Source organism: Paroedura picta, chromosome 8, assembly GCF_049243985.1.
Source record: "Paroedura picta isolate Pp20150507F chromosome 8, Ppicta_v3.0, whole genome shotgun sequence".
Lineage (NCBI taxonomy): Eukaryota > Metazoa > Chordata > Lepidosauria > Squamata > Gekkonidae > Paroedura > Paroedura picta.
This window is the reverse complement of record NC_135376.1, coordinates 88,462,917-88,482,292: the sequence shown is the minus strand read 5'-3', so window position 1 is coordinate 88,482,292 and position 19,376 is coordinate 88,462,917. Positions and strand designations below refer to the sequence as shown.

Below are 19,376 nucleotides of genomic sequence, written 5' to 3'. Positions count from 1 at the left end.
TGGGTGTGATGCAGGTGAACTACAAAGGTGAAGTTGATCTGTATATTGTATTTTCATATGTACATTCCACTGTGTTATTACTGAATTGAGCAACTATGCCAATAAAGGTATTCTGATCTGAAGACATTTTAAAAGCTCATAAAGGTAAAGGTATCCCCTGTGTAAGCACCGGATCATGTCTGACCCTTGGGGTGACGCCCTCTAGTGTTTTCATGGCAGACTCAATATGGGGTGGTTTGCCAGTGCCTTCCCCAGTCAATACCGTTTACCCCCCAGCAAGGTGGGTACTCATTTTACCGACCTCGGAAGCATGGAAGGCTGAGTCAACCTTGAGCCGGCTGCTCATAGTTCCTTTTAATTACATCTCCAAGCTAAGAGTTCAGCCCAAAGACATTTAAAGGGACCTAGAGTTCTTTAAATGCACTTCAGCTGTGGTTATCCAATGGTCCAGTGGATAGGCGAAAATAGCAAAATTGAAACAAAACAATCCGGCTGAATTAATATCCCCAAAATATTGATAAAATATTTCTCCTGCCAGGTAAAATATTTACAGTGAGTGGTCTGCTGGAGACAGATACCTACTGTTTTGGTGGAGGCCTTTCCACTTCTCATTCACTTGTATAGTGAGTGATTGATGAATTGTGCTGTGCATATGAAATACTTAATTCCCTTTTGCTGTCACTAGGTATTTCAATGTATGTAAATATTTATTCATTCATGTACTGATTTGGTTCACTTATATCCGACCTTTATGAATGGTCTAAAATTTAAAACTTGACTTGAGAGAAAGCATAAAAGCATATGATTATATTAATTTAGGGATCCGTGAGGAGCACATTGTGAATTCTTGGGGAAAAAGATTGAAAAATGAATGTCTAGAAGAGAATCTTATTAGCCTTACTGTCTTACGTTCACAGGGCATGGGTGTTGCTAGGTAATCAGAGGTGCCACATATTCTATTCTGTTGCTCTGTCCTCTTCCCTGCCCACAAGGAATCATAGCAACCAAATATCAATCTCTTTGGAATGCCATGACAACAGCCTCTCTGTTTGGTGGTACCTCTGTTTTCCCCCCTGAGCCACAGATTCATCCAATGTGGTGGGCAGACAGGTGGGTCATAGCTCAGGAACTAGGATTGCTAGCCTCCAGATGTGTTACCAGAAATGCACTTGCACATGTGTCCTGTGACATGTTTATATTCAGCTTTGGGGAAGTTGCTTAGTGAGAGGTCGTAACATAGCAAAATGGATCGTTTGCCAATGTTTACGAGGTGATTACACCCTTAAGCAGACACAGGTAGTTATAGTAAAAATAGTGCCAATGTTTATTAGAAGGAAAATACCAAAATAGGCAAAAAATATATCTAACACACTTGCAATCATGCGGATAGGGAAAAATAGAGCAAGGTTTCAGTGTAATTACTGGTCTCGATGAGCAGGGAGGCAGAGAAAGCAGCAACACGGCCAGCATGCAGGGTATTCCGAATGGATCCAAATCAGAAGACACAAGGAGGCTTTGTGAAGCCACTCTTTATATAAGTTTTTTGGGGAGAGGGGGTTATGTGATGTAACCCAGGTGAGCACATGATGGAATTTTCCATGGAGCAGGATGTTGGGCAATGCCCTGGCCAGGTTCGGAGATGGGTGTTGATGGGCTTAGACAAAGGAGTTAATGGGTCTAAGAAAGGGAACCATCATGTCTCTAGAGATCTAGCTGCTGAGGTCGGAGAAGAGATTTCCCCCTGGCACAAGCCTAGACTATGAACAGTACTTCTGGTTGTGGAAAAAGTGTGTCAGCATGTGAGGCAGGAGTCCTGCCATATGTAACATACAGGACCTGGAGATCTCCGGGAATTGCAGCTGATCTCCAGGCAACAGAAATCAGTTCCCCTGGAGAAAATGGCTACTTCAGAGGGTAGACTCTCCCCAGTCTTCACCCCTTAAATCTTTCTCATCCTAGGGTGAAGTTGAGAGGGGACATGATAGCCCTCTTTAAGGGGCTTTACGCACCGGGATCTTTGTTGCAAATTGGTCACTGAATGAAAAATCGCCATTTAAAGTAGTGGAATTCGTCGTTATGCATACCTGCCTTTGTAGTGGAATCCAGTTGCGTTTTGTAGCGTTTCCCACAGGCTTCCAGTCTCGGCAGAAATCGCTAGAAAGGAAGCGCTATTGCCAAGCTCGTCCCGCCCCTGGCCGTCAAGCAGCCAATGGGCAGCCGTTAGCATGCTCCCAAACAGCCCCTTTCCCTTTAAGAAAGGTTAAAAAAAAAAAAACAGACCCATAGCAACGAATCTGTGTAGATTCGTTGCAACGGAGAGACCCATCCAGCTGCCTGGTGTGTTTGAGCTGTCGTTTGATCGTTGCCACGCTTCCTCCGAGTGAAAAAAAAAATCCCCCCCCCTCTCACGGGCCCGATTTTCAGCTGAATGAATGTGTAAAAAATAAAGGGAAAATACTTCAGCAAACGTGCTTTTCTGTGGTTTGTGCTTAGTGACTAAAGGGGAGGGACTGAAGCCAGGGAAGCCTCTAAACAGAAAGAGGCTCGCTGGTGCATTTATCGCCGCTCGCTCGGAGAAAAAAAAAATGGCGATCGCTTCGCCGGAAGATCAGAGAAGAGAGCCAGGGGGAGGGACTTTGTAGAAACCGCAACAATGTTAACGCACAGGTCTTTTTCGCTAGTGTTGCAGATTGGTTGCAGGACTGTATCGCTTTCCGGAGGGTGAATCCACTTTTGGGGATTTCCCTGAAAGCGCTACAAGGAAGCGCTTTTTGCAGATTGGTTTCAGGTGTGTGGCAGATTGTCGACGATGTTGTGAAAAACAGCAAATCAGTAGTGTTTTCAATTGGCAACCATTGTGCTATTTTGAAGGCGTGCAAAAAGCCCCTAAGTATTTGAAAGGTTGTCACTTGGAGGAGGGCAGGATGCTGTTTCCGTTGGCTGCAGAGGAAAGGACACGCAGTAATGGGTTTAAACTACAAGTACAATGATATAGGCTAGATATTAGGAAAAGATTTTTCACAGTCAGAGTAGTTCAGCAGTGGAATAGGCTGTCTAAGGAGGTGGTGAACTCCCCCTCACTGGCAGTCTTCGAGCAAAGGTTGGATACACACTTTTCTTGGATGCTTTAGGACAGGGGTAGTCAACGTGTGGTCCTTCAGATGTTCATGGACTACAATTCCCATGAGCCCCTGCCAGCAAATGCCAGCAAATGCTGGCAGGCGCTTATGGGAATTGTAGTCCATGAACATCTGGAGGACCACAGGTTGACTACTCCTGCTTTAGGATGCTTAGGGGTGATCGTGCGTTGAGCAGGGGGTTGGACTAGATGGCCTGAATGGCCCCTTCCAACTCTATGATTCTAGATGGCAACCCTTCTGGGAGCCTTCTGATGATGATGTCCACAGGAAGCACTAGCTGTTGGAAGCTGCACAGCAGCTGGAAGAATCAGGGTGGGTTGAAGGAACAGGTGTGGGCTATCTGTGTGCTCAAAGAAATGTGTGGATGCTGTCTGGAAGCTGGGAGCTTGTCCTTTGGGCCATGTTGGATAAGTGAGTTTTCAGGATATTTAAGTCCCAGATAAGAAAGGTTTTAATGTCTCTACACTGGATTGCTATAGAAACATATGCCCAACATGGCTATCCATCTGAATCTATAGAAACACAAGAACATAAGCATTGCATTTTGTTTAGTCAAAGTCCTTCTGGATCTGTCCATTAGTCCATCCAGTCCAGCACCCTGTTGCACTAAATGGCCAGCCGGTTTCTCTGGATGGCTAACAACAGGGCACAGAGGCCAGATGCCTTCCCCTGATGTTGCCTCCTGGTTCTGGGATTCAAAGTTCATTGGTAAGGAACTCTTGAGATGAAAAAGGTTTCTTATATGCTTTTAAAAACTCATTTGAGATAGCTTTGTCACCTGGTATGCCCTGATCATTTCCCTAAAGGCTTCTGATGTCATCTCTAATGTATGTGAACATCCATTGAAATGGACAGGACTTTTGAACTAGACCAATATAAGCCCCTTTGAAGTTCAATCTTTAATTTTCTTGCTCTCTTTAAAAAATGACAGCAGAGAGACCGAAAGTCAAGTGTGATGGGTGTACTGAATGGAAAAGTGACACAAATGATTTAGCTATTTATACGAGAGGACTAAGTGTGAGTACTAGCTGTATTTCTTTCCCTCCCCTCTTTAGAATATGGTTGCCTTGGATCCCCTTGCTTTGAAAGATGCCAAAACAAGGCCATCGCTAGAAAAGCGTTTGGAAGGGATTATCAGCGGGGCTGCTCTATTAGCGGACTCTTCCTGCACAAGGGATGTTCACCGAGAGCGCATTATCACCGAGTGCAATGGTATTCGTCAAGCTCTTCAAGATCTCCTTTCAGAATACATGGCTAATGTAAGTGAATGGCTCCTTTGCACATACTAGTTCTCATTATGGGCTTTTTTGGTGGTGGGGGGCTCTTTGTGTAGTTTGTCCTATAATTACTGGTTCCCTCTGCCTTGCTTTTGGTTTAGTCAAAGTTTCCTGGAAGTAGTTCGGGATGCAACATTTAGTCAATTTGTGTACAGTCAGTTAGTTGGTCGATTCATTAAATGGATTAAAACTCTTTAGGAAGTGGCTGCTGATTATCTGGCAGCATTTAGACAAACTTGTTAATTATTTGTGATGCCTTGCAAACCTAGAGGTGATAGAGGTTCGCATAGTTCAATTGATGCCCATGGCACTTTGGTCTGGAGTCCTGTACACTTTGGACATTTTTGACTAAAGAAAGTAATTTCATTTGAGTTTCTAGATCTCTCAGTCTGGTTATTTAAAGAAATGCAATATGTCTACAGCTAGCTGAGGTTTGGAATGCCTTACTGGACTATTTATCATGTATTCTGCTGATATATATATGTTGGGTTCTACCTATGTTATTGGTTTTCACGTTTCTATTTAATGCTGGCATCCCTCCCTCCCCCTTCTTATATGAAAGGTTCTCAAATTCTCTTGAGTGACGATTGCTTGTTGAGGCCGAGGAACTGAAATTTTCTTCCCTTCATTGCAGGAGCATAAACCTATTGATGCTCATTCTAGCCATGTGTTACCAGTTATTTTGTTGTCATGGAATTTGCACTAGTTTTCTAGAGCATCATTCCCTAGGCAAATGGCCTTGATCCAGGAGTGGGTTGTGAAATCTCTGAAAGTAGGTCCCAGGCTCTTGCAGCTGCTTCGATTTGTACATGCTCTGGGTTTTGGGTACCCTATATACTCGTGTATAAGCCTAGTTTTTCAGCACCTTTCTTCACACTGAAACAGCCTTCCTTGGCTTATATACGGTAAGTGAAATAAAAGCCTGCTCCAGCCAGTTGTTGCTCTGGCAGCTTGTAGGACATCAATAGTTTGACTGAGGGACTCTGATCTTTTTTTTGCCTTTTGCCTTCACTTCTTCCTCTTCTTAATCACTTCTTCCAAACTATTCTTTTGGTTTCTGTGGGTGAAAAGCAGGGTACAAAATCAAGCAGTTATTCATCCTCTTGACTTTTCTGTATCTGCTTGGGGGGGGGAGGCTGGATGGGAGAGCCTGCGATGAAGGACCATTTCCCATCCTCGGTTTATATGTGAGTCAATAAGTTTGCCCAGATTTTGTGGTAAAATTAGGTGCCTCGATTTATATGCGGGTCGGCTTATATGCCGTATAGGGTATATTTTTTTTGCCATTGAAAACTTGGTCACCATTCCAGGCAAGTGCCGACTTATGGGTAAGCATAACAAAAACAGCAAAAAAATTGGCAACCACTGATGCTTGATGTTCTTAGCTGTGGAAAGTCATCTGCAACTTGACCAGATTACTTTCAATTGGAATTTGTAGAAACTATCTGTTGGTTTGTTAATTCTTCTCATTGTTTGTCTGTCTGGAGTCTACAAAATGTATGCAGATGTGTTCCTTGACTCCCTTGGGTTTTTGGAGGGGGAGGGAATTGCTCTGCATGACATGATTCATGTCTTGTCAGTGCAGCATTATTCATTTTGGGTTGTTTTTTTTGGAATCTGAGGATAGTTGCTTAAATGCTTGCACTGCAGTGTTGGATGCACAATATTTTGTACTTGACAAAAATGTATTAATTACTAATGAGGTTGAGTGTTTTTTCCTGAAGAAGGCAATCATGTGGCTGCTGACCGTTACATGTTGATATCATTTTCTGGAATCTTTAAAAACATATGGGAAAAAAAGGAAACCCTTGATGGCTCTATGACAGGGGTAGTCAAACTGCGGCCCTCCAGATGTCCATGGACTACAATTCCCAGGAGCCCCTGCCAGCAAACGCTGGCAGGGGCTCCTGGGAATTGTAGTCCATGGACATCTGGAGGGCCGCAGTTTGACTACCCCTGCTCTATGATGTGTCACTGCACACCTGGACACTTCTTGCAGTGCTGGTATCTGTGTATTTAAATACAATTCCTCAAGATCAATAGGCATCCTATGGTCTCATGCCATAGTTCCAGAAATTTCAGAAATCTTATTTTTTTAATGTTCTTAATTATTAATCATATATTAATATATTGATATTACTCATATTCAACCTATTAATTATGTTTTACCCGCTCAAGGCAGCTCTCAATTATAATAAAATATTTACCTATAAAACCATTAGAATTAACAACCAGTGAAAACTAGCTAATAAAACCTTGTTAGTTGTATATGGCACAAGAGTGTTCACCCAACCCTGTGAAGAGGAGGAGAAGTAATAACAGCATCAAACCGCCCCCGTCCTTTTCTTGCTGCTTTCCACTTTTCCTAGTGTTATTGTCTTCAAATATTGCAGTACAAAATTAGAGATCTTCCAGCAACATGGCCTGGAAATGTTCATTTAATCTGGATTTGACTGAGTTTGCAATGTATTTGACTTGTTTGGTACTTAACAAGTTGCAAGATTCTGCTTTTCATCTGAGGGCGTCCTCTTGTTGGGCATCCCAGCATCTGCATCCATTGCTATTTGGGATCACAGAGCAGTTTTAATTTTTGTAGAGAAGATGGAGAGAATGAGAATCTTTTGTGTGGGTGGATGGGTAACCTGATTGCTGATAGTCAGACAGCTGGCTCTCGGTTATGGTAACTTGCATTGATGGGAAGGGTGGATGTCTTGGTAGTGCAAGTAGTAGAATTTTATGTTAATTTTCATTTATTCATGCATGCATTCATGCATTCATTTTATATGCCCCTCACTATGACATCTTGGGGTGGTGTACATAGAACCAGTAAAATAGAATATAAACTTATCTTAACAATTGAGAAAAGAATATAACAACCATTTCAGTTTAGACAACAGAAACATAACTCAGAAACATGAGCAGCTGCAACAATTGAGATTGGGTTTTTTTGTCTTTGAAGTTGCTAGTGGGTGAAAAGTGTAGAGCAGGGGTAGTCAACCTGTGGTCCTCCAGATGTCCATGGACTACAATTCCCATGAGCTCCTGCCAGCAAACGCTGGCAGGGGCTCATGGGAATTGTAGTCCATGGATATCTGGAGGACCACAGGTTGACTACCCCTGGTATAGAGCACAATGCACACAACATTAAAAAGAGATGAACCCTCATCAAAGAAACAAAGCTACAAGAATCAAACAAAAACCCAATGTGTAAAACAATCATCATGCATCTGTTCCATGCAAGGCGTCTTGATGCAGTGTACCTTCTAAACCAGCATTTCTCATTTCTTCAGGCTTCAGGAAACCACAGAAGTGGTGTGATAGTGCAGAATATGGTTGGGAAGTATAACTTTGTACAGGCCCATCCACTGTCCCTCCTCTCCCCCCCCAGGCCAATTATTGGCCTTTTTTGGAGGGGGGTAAGTTGACAACCATATATGGTCATATCTCCTGATAAAAGTTTAACAATATATATGACATTTATTTGGGAAATCTTTCCATGGTTGTCAAGAAACCCCAGGGTTTTAGGAACCCTGGGGTTTCTCGACAGTCCTGGAAAGGTTTTCCAAATGGGTAGGAGTTAATTAATTTTTAAACTTTTATCAGGTAATATGACCATATATGGTTGTGATAACCTCCCTCCCCCCAAAATGGCCAATGATGGGCCTGGAGGGGGTGGGAAGGGGAGGGACCCTGGGCAGGCATGTACGCAGCTATGCTTCCCAAAAATATTCTGAACTTTCATGTCACTTCTGGGTTTACTCAACAGTAAAACAAAGATGAGAAAGGCTGGGTTAAGTGGTTTTATGGTGTCTCGTTCCTAGTGTGGAACAGATAAAGGAAAACCGCTCCTCCTTATGGCGAATGCCGTTTGTTTTATTTTTAAGTAACTGGTTCAGGTCCTTGGAAACTGTATGTGTGTTCCTGTTTCTTACCCAGGGAAGAGAATTCTGCTCATAGTCCATTCTTATTCCTGAAGTTTAATATGACTTACAGAATAGTGGTACTAGCCACCAGTGTTCGTACTTGCTTTCTCATATCCTTGCCAGTTCTGCCAAATGAAGGGCCTTTGTCATTCTCTTCTCCAGGTGTTCTTTAAGCTTTCTTTGTCTCCAGCTGCTATTGCTTTCTGGAGAGAACTTGGTGGCCCTCTTGTTGATACTAAAGCAAACTGTTTTATGGCTATTGTAATGCAAAAACCTGCCCCTTTTTGATTTGCCTCCCTCACAGCTCTTTTTGTTTATAAATTGTGTGAACCAAAGAAAGGGAAATCTTCTGATTTAGAGGAGCAAGAGTTACTTAATGAACCAAACATTGTGTGCATGTGCACGACACAGTCACTCATTCATTGTGACATGCTTGGAAACATTAAGCTTTTCAAGTCCAACGGAAGGGTAGACACACCGAATGACTCCCAGTTCTTCCTGAATTATTTAATCCTAGGTGATGGAGATGTTTTCTATCATTGCTGTGACATTCTCATTACAGGAGGGTTTGCAAACAAAGATTGAGATTGTGGTTGCAAACTCTGGATGCTGATATGTTCTGTAGAAAACTGGAGGGGGGGAAATTAACTCTTTCAGGCAATGCCAATAAAGAAAAAAAAACATATAAACAAAAAGAGAGGTGACCATCCCAGGAGCACCGTTGAATGGTGCTTTATTTTGCACCATTTGCTTTTTCATTTGGATAGATTTGGGTTGAAGGAAGGAATATCTGTGGGATATTCCAGGATTTTTGTTTCCTGGTCTAGCATTGCCAGATGAGTTCCAGCAACTGGCAGGAGAGCCTGGGGGTGGGGAAAATATTTGTGTCATACTGATATCATGATATCACTTCCTGAGTGGACCTGGAAGTGAAGTTGTCTTGTCAAGAACCGATTATGCACGCGGCGATCTGGGCGCCGCTTCTGGTTGCGCCCCGGTCACCCGGAAGCTGAGCTTTCTTCCGCGTTTCACTGACGCGGCTTTTTCAGTGGCATGCACCGAAGCTGCGGCCAGTTGCAGTCGGCTCCGTGCGTTATCGGTGATTTTAGTCGCCGCCATTCCACCCCGAATGTGCGTTATTTCCCCCGTGCATAATGGGTCAAGGTGACGCTCTAGGATTCTACTGAAACTCTGTAATTTACCATAACGTTTCAATGGAATCTTAGAGCATTTCTCTGATAACGCTGATGTTGCTTCTGGGTTTCTGCCAGAAATGATGTAACAGACTGAGCACAACACCAGTATTAACTTTATTTTCCTTTCTCTTTTACTTGCTGACTTACTGAGCAGCACTGGAGAAGGAGAAAAGCTGACGTGGACAGCTACGAGTTCAATAAATGCTTCTTTATAAATTCATGGTGAGAGCCAGATTGAGGTCCAGATTATGTTTCATTTTCAAGGTAACCACTTTCCTCAGTGGCTCCTAACACTTGTTTATAATCACTGAGCAATGGTTTTACAATACGTCTTTCCACAATATTTAACATCTTTTTCATATCAATCTGACCATTGAATCTAATGATAGATGGCTACTACTCAGGATCCTCCACCTACCACTATAAATGATAGTCGGATTGATATGAAAAAGTTGTTAAATATTGTGGAAAGACATATTGTAAAACCATTGCTCAGTGATTATAAACAAGCGTTGGGAGCCACTGAAAATGGGAGACAATCCGGACCTCATTTTGGATCTCACTGTGAATTAATAAAGAAGTATTTATTGAACTTTTAGCCATCCACATCAGCCTTTTCCCTTCCCCAGTGCTGTTTGCAGCTGAAGGGTCTTCTTCCTTTGCTTTGACATACTGAGCAGCAGCAAGATGTCAGAGACTGCCAGCGGGTGGTCTCTGGCTATAGCTAGAGACCTGTCATCTTTTGACTGCTCTGAAAAAGTGCAGAAGTTAGATTATTAGTCCTTTCCCTGAATTTAATTACTCTCTTAGAATGAATTTAGATATAAAAGATAATATGATCACTTGATATTGTATCTGTTGGAAGATGAGTGTAAATAAAACTTGTATTATAGTATTGTTACATTCTCCCTTTATATCCAGTCGCATTATCACAGTAGCAATTCTTTAGATTCTGACATGAACTGCCTTTTCTCATGCATCATATATCCAAATAAAAATATATATTTAACTGCCAATTCTAACTGCATTAAATTTCACATATCTAATGATATGTGGGTCTATTTTTTTGGTGGGTCTATTAATCAAAATATTACAAAAATATTAATAAAAAAGAAAAATCTTTCCATCTAGATAAACCCCCTCCCCATCAGTCTTATAGGAAGATGAGTTTTACACTTTCTTGAATATCTGCAACATGACTCTTATGGGCATTCACACATTCATCAGTGACAGGCCGGACTTTTCTTCAGATGTCACTATAAAGCCTGGTTGTGATGTCTGAATGTATGGTACTGCCAGCTGTAGACTGGGACTAGATGGCCTGTATGGCCCCTTCCAACTCTATGTTTCTATGATTCTATGATTCTATGAAATACCTGGAGATTTTGGGGGTGGAGCCTAAGGAGGGTGGGATTTGGGAAGTAGAGGGAATTCAGTGGGGCATAATGCCATAGATCCCACCTTCCAGAATAGACATTTTCTCCAGGGGAACTGATCTCTGTCCCCTGGAGATTAGTTGTTATATACAAAGGTCTCCAGCCGCTCGATGGAGGTGGTGAGCCCAATGCCTAACTGGAAGAATCAGGCTTAAATTTCAGATGAGGGTTTTGTAGCTGGCTTCTTAACCACAGTTTTTTCAAAGGTCTGAATTCACAGGGCATTTCTGCACACCATAAATGTAGCGTCATGCTTGCCATCTGAAGACTCTATATTCCAGCTGCTTTGCATGATGTCGCCAACCTCCTGCCTCTGGCCAGCCAACTGCTCGCTATATCCACCATTTTAAAGTATGAGTTGGTGAATCCCAACTGGATTCACCAACCTAAAAAATGTGGATTCACCAACCTAAAAAGCACTAGCAACCTGCGGACAACCAGCAGACCACCAGCACAAGAAATGTATGGAGGTGAAAAAGCGCTACGTTGGTGGTTGCCGGAAGTTCATATGTTAATCAGCCACACCAGGAGGGGATTGGTTGGTGACAGTGGTAGGCAGGCCAAAGCGCAACAAAACTAAAGTGCCTTGCTCTCTCTTCTCATGTTTCCGGCAGCGAGAGAGGAGTGCAGGATGAGCAAATAGGACCCAGAAACATTCGAGACAGCTCGAGAGGTGTGGAGTGCCAGTGAGTCATGATTCTTTCTCACGCTTTGCCAAACAGCAGGCTTCACGCGATATTGCCCAGTGTGTGGAAAAGCCCACAAATTGCTCTTTGGCCATGGAATCTTCAGTATGGGGAGAAGAAAGAACTGGAAAACCAGGATTTCTTCCTTGTTTGGTAGACTAACCAAGGTTGGCCTCTCATTTGTTATCTGACCAAGTAAGATTTGACATTGAATAGTGGGTTCCCCATGTCCAATCTCTGCAAGTCCTTATACTCATGACTCAGAAAATCTTACATCTTGGAAAATATTTCTGGTCTTTAAGATGTTCCTGGACTCACATGTTCTTCTACTACTGCTGACAAAAGGGTGCTTCAAACACAACAGTTTATTCTGAGAGGAGTAAGTGTTTGCGTGAGTTTGCTCGGAAATGGGAACACCTCAGAAATCAAAGAGCACTGAACATTTGTGTTGGGATCCTAAAAGCTGGTATGACTTCACTGATGGTCGTTTACACCATACTCCTAAAATGGAAAATAAGACTTTGGTCTTTACTTTTGCAAAATGTAAGAGATTTCTTTCTATCAGTCAAAGTTCAGGAAAGCAGAATTTTTGGACAAATTATATATGGAAATTCATAAGCAGATATAGAAGTTGAAAAGCATGTTTCCCCCTAAATGAATCCATTAATTTTTTTTTGTACCTAGTACTGGGAGAACTGGAGGAAGAAAATTAAAGCTTTCTTAAGCCCTGTTCTTCATTAAACGGTTCTGAGCTAGCAATTTCAGCATTAATCGCATGCTTACTTGAGGATTGGACTGGAATAATATAAGGTGATGCATAGCTCATGGCTCTGGAGAGGATGATTCAGTACAATAGTCAGTAATTCATATTTGGTATACTTGACAGCACCCAAAATATATTAGTCTGCTGAAGACTATTTTTTTCCATGGAGCCTTCAAGAAAATGGTGTTTTCCCTTCCTCCAAGGTAGAATAAATCCTTGATTATGGTAATAATCCGACACTGCAAATAAATATTGGAAATGTGCTCTGACTAAACAGCCACCTCGTTTTTTAAATTCACAAGCAGGACCTTTTCCTAGCTTTATCGGGAATTGCTGTGAATCAGCACAGTCAAATTGAAATTCGGTTTGTGTTTACATTTCTGATCTTTTTGATACGGCCTTTTTTAAAGGACATGGTACAGGGTGATTTAAAACAAATTAATGGGTTTTAATAAACTTTTGGAGGGATGTTGAACTTGCCAACAAAAATTAAAACTGTTGACTCCTCGACTGGTTTGAGCAGCCTGCATTTTGAGCACTTTCTAAAATCTTGGGTGTTGATAAAAAGAACTCAAGGATCCAAGGTTTATAGCAGTGGTTCCCAAACTTTTTGGGACGCCACCCTCTTGGCTCCCAGGTCACATCCCACATGCCCCACATATGAACAGGGTCACTTGTTAATTGGCTTACATTGGCTTCAGCCATGATATCTTGAAAGAATTCTCTGCCTGGGGTGGATGATTTAGAGCCCTAGAACAGATCCCTAGAGCTGGGGACAACAGGGAGAGGAAGGGAAAGGTGCTACTTATAAACCGCTTTGGGACTCCTTCAGGTAGTGAAAAGTGGAGTGTAAAAAACAGCTCTTCCTTTTTTTTCTTCCGGTGGTGTCTGGAGATAACCCACCATTACATCTGATAGCCAGACAGTCAGGATCAATTCCCCTAGAGAAAATGGATGCTTAGTGGCAGTATATGCTGCCGGGTTCCCTCCTCAGGAACTCCCCTATCCTTTCCTCTTCACCTCTTTAATAATTGGGGGAGGGATGGGATTTTTAGCCGTCATGTTAGTAGATTGATGTTTTAATGGGAATTTTAATGGGGTTAGTTGCTGTGACCCGCCTCGAGCCTGTCGAGAGAGGTGGGAAATAAATCTAATAATAATAATAATAATAATAATAATAATAATAATAATAATAATAATAATAATAATAAAACCCTACCCCTCCCAGGATGAGCCTCTTGTGGCGCAGAGTGGTAAGGCAGCCGTCTGAAAGCTTTGCCCATGAGGCTGGGAGTTCAATCCCAGCAGCCGGCTCAAGGTTGACTCAGCCTTCCATCCTTCCGAGGTCGGTAAAATGAGTACCCAGCTTGCTGGGGGGTAAACGGTAATGACTGGGGAAGGCACTGGCAAACCACTCCGTATTGAGTCTGCCATGAAAACGCTAGAGGGCGTCACCCCAAGGGTCAGAGATGACTCGGTGCTTGCACAGGGGATACCTTTACCTTTTTACCCCTCCCAGGCTCCCACCCCAAATCTCCAGATATGTCCCAATCCAGAGCTAGCAACCTTCCACTGATGCCAGTAGCACCACCAATGAGTGCAACTTTAAAACAAGGGTTTTCATTTTTAGAGAGAGGTTAATCAATGTCTGTGTTGCTTCTGATGTTGCAAAGTGATAGATTTTCTGTGTTTGAAGAGCTATGCAAAAGTAATAACATCAAAACAGCCTAAAACACAGGGTTGAATAATGAAATCCTGCCCACTTCAGCTACTCTGGTTCAAACAAGCCTTCTAGTTTGGCAACAGAGGCAAGAGATGTGCAAAGCTTGTTAACAACACAGTTGACAGCACTAAGTGCTCCTGCTTAATGCGGTTTGTCTCCTCCAGTGTGGCATGCCTTAATTAATCTGCAATCTACACATTAAATCAATTAATGAAATAGTAAATTAATGACGCCAATTAATTAGCTAATGCTTTCAACCCTATTATTAAGCCACTTTGAGGCTTTTTGGGTTGCTTAAAGATCTCGGAGCTGGAAGAGGCGGTGTTTGGATTCAGCAGAATGTAATCTACTTGATGACCAGGCTGGGATTGTTATTTAGAGTATAAATTCACATCTAGATCAGAGCAAAGTTCAGCAGGGGCCAACTGTGATGCAACTTCCCGGTCAGTATATTTGTTGGAAAAGGAGGAAAAGGTGTGTGTGTGTTTTTTTAAAAACAAGAATAGTGTTTCAGAAGCATCCTACTCATTCAGTAGGAAATACACCGGGAAACATTCTGTCCCCTGTGAAATTCTTGTACATTTGATTTGGCTTCTGTCAATCAATCAATTGCTTTGTTATGATTCAAGATCAGCATAAAGACATATCCAAAATTACACAGCTGTCATTTGTACAATAAATGGCAAAATTATGAAACTGTTAATATCATATAAACCTATTAAAACTGTTAATTTCATATAAATTATAAAAAATAACAATAAATCTACTGGGAGTCAATCAGTTTCTTCTGCCTTATTGAGCAAGCCGCTGTGCAATATTTTGCTACATGAAAAGTAATTTCAGTAGAGCTATCAGCCAGGAGAAGGCAAGTATAGAAGGGGTCTGTTCTGCCTGGGAATTTAGAGAAGTTTGGCAAAATATATTGGGTATGAATATCCTGGTAAAATTGGAATTATAGGAGCACATGATCAATGGATTCCACCATTCCCAACTGACATGGACATAAACGAAAAGCAGAAGACATACATGCATACCTCCCTTCTGTGTGAGGGCATTGTACCAAGGGCATTATACCAAGGGCATTGTACCAGTCTAGAATAAATGCTCTATGATGTTTAAGGCAGGGGTAGTTAACCGGTGGTCCTCCAGATTTTATCCAAAATTACACAGCTTTCATTCATGCATTTGCTGACAGGCGCTCATGGGAATTGTAGTCCATGAACATCTGGAGGACCACAGGTTGACTACCCCTGCTCTAAGGTATATAAATATCTTAATGGTAAAATGTTTTTATCACTATTCCCTGCTACAGGATTAGAATGCGTTTGTGCTCTATCATTTTGAAGAGCGATATCCTATAATCTTTGCCTAATGGTTATCCTGGATTGTTGAGACCTTAAATGTCTCAATGTGGTATTAGAGAGGCCAGGTTGATGCCGCTTATCTTCAGTCTTTCTCATCCATCTGGATTGATAAGTATCTGAAAAAATTAGGGGAGTTAAGTCAGAGGGAAAAAAAAACCTTTTCCTTAAGCCAAAAATATAGACCCTGAAGCCAGGTATGTGTTTCTCGTGGTATTAGTCCTGCTTCCAACCTAAGTAAGGCATTAGATATACAATAAGGCACTTCAAACAGGAATCTGAGGAATTTAGATTGAATTGCTTCCAATTTTTGATAATCATTATTCATGCAAATCTGTGTGCCGTACATAACCTGTGGTATTACTATTCCTTGGAATACTTCCAAGGTATAAGGAATATGTGAGCCTTCCTTAGTAAACAAAAAATCTTAAGGTCGCTGTGGATATTCTGTGAGCCTGGTCAGTTACTTGTGTTAATTATGATATCCATGAGCTGGTTGCCTGAAATATTACTCCTAAATCTCAAAATGCTTTTGCTTTTTCAGTTTCATAATTGCGTATTTGCCACCTATGCTTTGTGTACCTTTTCGAGAAGGCAAAGATTTTGTTCCTAGTGAAATTAATTGTTAAATACTCCATATTACAATATTCCACGAGGGCTTGAAGGAGTCTTCTGAGCTCTATTTTGTTGTACGAAAGTATAGCTGTGTCGTCAACTTACGATAATGTAGAGATTGTTCTTCCTGCTATTTTTGGCAGGTGGAAATCAAGGTTCATCAGATTCTGCACCATGGAGTTGATGTAAAAGTTAAATAATAAAGGAGCAAGCATGCATTCTTGTTTAACACCTCCTCCAGTTGGTATCAATTGAGACAAATTACCTTCTGAGGTATATCTCATGGTTATAAAATTACTATCATATAGCATGTGCGTTAGTAAAAAAAAAGCTGATTTTACTGTATTTTAGTCTATAATATTAGCTTATTTTATTCTATTATATTTTTACCCTGCTTGGCTGTACTTGCCTCTTATTGTTATGCCAATAAAGGTTTATTATTATTATTATAGTAGAAAAAGTCTATAGTCTATAGTAGATGCTTCAAGCTTCTGTCAAAGTTCATTTCATGAGATGCTAATCAAAGGCTATTTTATAATCTATGAAGGCTATATAAAGTGCTCCGTGTGGTTTGGTGGTGTACTTCTCTGCTAGATGGCTCAGGAACAAGCATTGATCAATTGTGCTCCGTTCAGTTCTGAAACCCGCTTGCTCTTCTGCAATGATTTTCTCCCTGTCAAGCCATTCCCAGAGCTTCCAGCATAAATGTCCAACATAAAGTTTGCCCACCACACTCAGCAGGCTAATTGGGCAGTAAGTGGAAGGATCTAATTTCACTCCTTTTTTATATATTGGTACGGTAACAGCCAGGCCCAAATCTTTGGGGATCTTCCCTGTCTGAAGAAGAGTTGGTTCTTATATGCTGCTTTTCTCTACCCAAAGAAGTCTTAAAGTGACCTACATTTGCCTTCCCTTTCCTCTCCCCACAACACACACCTTGTGACGGAGGTGAGGCTGAGAGAGCCCTGATATTACTGCTCGGTTTATCAGTGCTGTGGCGAGCCCAGGGTCACCCAGCTTGTTGCATGTGAGAGAGTGTGGAATCAAACCCAGTTCACCATATTAGAAGACCACGCTCCTAACCACTATACCAAACTGGTCTATATAGGTAAAGAAAGTAGAAAGGACTGGGGCCCACCATTGTATGTCTTATTTGCTTAATTCTGGTGGCATCAAATCACTCCCTGGAGCTTTCTCCCATCTCAACTGGGCAATAAGCCTTTTTAATTTCTATGACTGAAACTGGGGGCCAGAGAGATAGGTTTTCAAGATCAGAGAAAGGGAGAGATTCCTGGTGGGTCTCTGTAGCCTAGAGTGTTGTAAAATAAGTCTTCTATATTTCAGGAGATATCACACAAAGTGGGCTATTATCAACAGATTTAAATACACTAGATTTTTTTTCCCCAGAAAAAGAAGTCTCTAAGTCTAGCAGCCTGACTGAGTTGGTGCTAACTCTTTTTTCTTGGGGGTTCCTTAGTAGGTTTGTTGCTATTAAATAGATCTTGCCATCCTTTAATTATTTGTGCACAGTGTTCTGGTATCAGGATGCACCCCACTAGTTATATTATCTGTCTGATATTCTGCACCCTCTGAAATTCTTGGATATTTGATTTGGCTTCTGTCAGTTCAGGATGATACCCCAAGTTAAGCAAGTATGAGTTCTCCTTCTTGATCTATACAAATGTACACTAAAGCACATTGTTGGAAACACTGATTTGAGTTATGAGAACTTATTAATTGCACAGAACTGCTGTTTTCTTGCAGTTTATTTGTGTCTTGTGAATGTTGTTTGCTGAAAACAAAGTTGTCAGGATGAAGGAAGAGGAAAGGAAATCAAAATGGAAGAAAAATACTTGTAAAAGACCAGTTTCTGAGGGCTAGCTCACAGTCATGTTAGTCTGTTACATTGCAAACAGATTTTTTTGTGGCTCATGTTTATGGAACAGAGCCTATCTAGGTTTGCCATTCTCCAGGTGCTTTGGAAGGTGGAATTTATAGCATTATACCCCACTGAGGTCCCACTCTTCCCCCCAGTCGCCACCCCCAAAACATACAAATATTTCCCAGCCTAGAACTGGCAGCCTTAAACCTATTGAATATAATCCACAAACACTTATGTTGCCATCAAGGTTTTAGGCTTTCATTCCTGACAGAAGTGCAAGCTCTGTTTTCCGAATCCATATCTTTGGTACTGTCCAAATCACAAATCATGACTTGCTCTCTTCACTACAAACCAGGATCAATTATGCACTGGGCTTTTGAAGCTTGTTCGGCTCAGTTTAAAAAGATCTATCTGCATCTGACAATGGTGTCCGCTTCGATATCGTTGGCCCTTTCCTCCCAGTCTTCACCATTCATGATCTACCCCAGAGTCACTCTAGTTACCCCCAGCATACCTGAGAGCGAATTCTCTCTGCTTGATCTTCAATGAGCAGATGTAGTGTCTGTCAGATTTACTTTCCCTTAGCCTACCTGTACATCCCATGCTGAAATTGTGCTGGGATAGGTGCTAATTGGTCAGTTTCAGCCAGAGCTGACCTTTTAAAACTGTAAGGAACTGTTTTCACTTTCAGGCTTGCTATTTTAGCAAAAGGTTTCATGAAAGCTTTCATCTTGTCTAAGAGTGACAGAATAGGCATCTCTGTTGTGTTATCAGCCCCCTTTAAGTCTTCTGAGGGCCATGGCTGAGCATTAGTGTCACAAGTAAAAGAGAGTCTTTCTTTGCTGTAGCCATTCTCTCTACTATTCTTCCTCATGACATCTACTTCCCATGGGGGAGGGGTCAGAAATGCTCCCAAGGGATGTCCTCTGCCATTTCCCCTCCCATCTTTGTAATTTCTTTGTCTAAAATTAAGGGAATGCTGTAAAATTGGATTCCTATTTTGACAAACAGAATCTAAGGAGGTATTGTGTGTGTGCGTGTTTTAAGCCATATTTACAGTTTCTCAGCAATGCCTGCCTTTTCTAGTTATAGAGCAGAAGACAGCACTTTGGTAATGGTACTTAAGAATCAGAATTAACAATATCTGCAGATCCGGGATAGGATCTGATTTAGGATTGATTTGAAATCGGCAGCTCTGATAACACAAAGAAAATAATGAGTGCAGACCCAGGATGTCAAACCATAGTTTATTAATTCTGGTTTAATGATCACTCGCAGTCTGTAAGCCATGGTGGGACTGATATTCTGGAGGCTTTAGGCTGATCCTGCATTGAACAGGGGGTTGGACTTGATGGTCGGGATGGTCCTTTCCAA

At 41.7% G+C, this 19,376-nt stretch overlaps 1 protein-coding gene across 4 annotated transcripts in view; it reads left to right on the top strand.

Moving 5' to 3' along the window:
• CTNNA3 (catenin alpha 3) overlaps positions 1 to 19,376 on the top strand; it is a 1,001,628-nt gene that overhangs the window by 202,558 nt on the left and 779,694 nt on the right. For all 4 annotated transcript variants that reach the window (XM_077350757.1, XM_077350756.1, XM_077350758.1 and 1 more), the window contains one exon: positions 4,196 to 4,399. In XM_077350757.1, the coding sequence (XP_077206872.1) occupies positions 4,196 to 4,399 (204 nt within the window). The remainder of the gene's footprint in view (positions 1 to 4,195; positions 4,400 to 19,376) is intronic.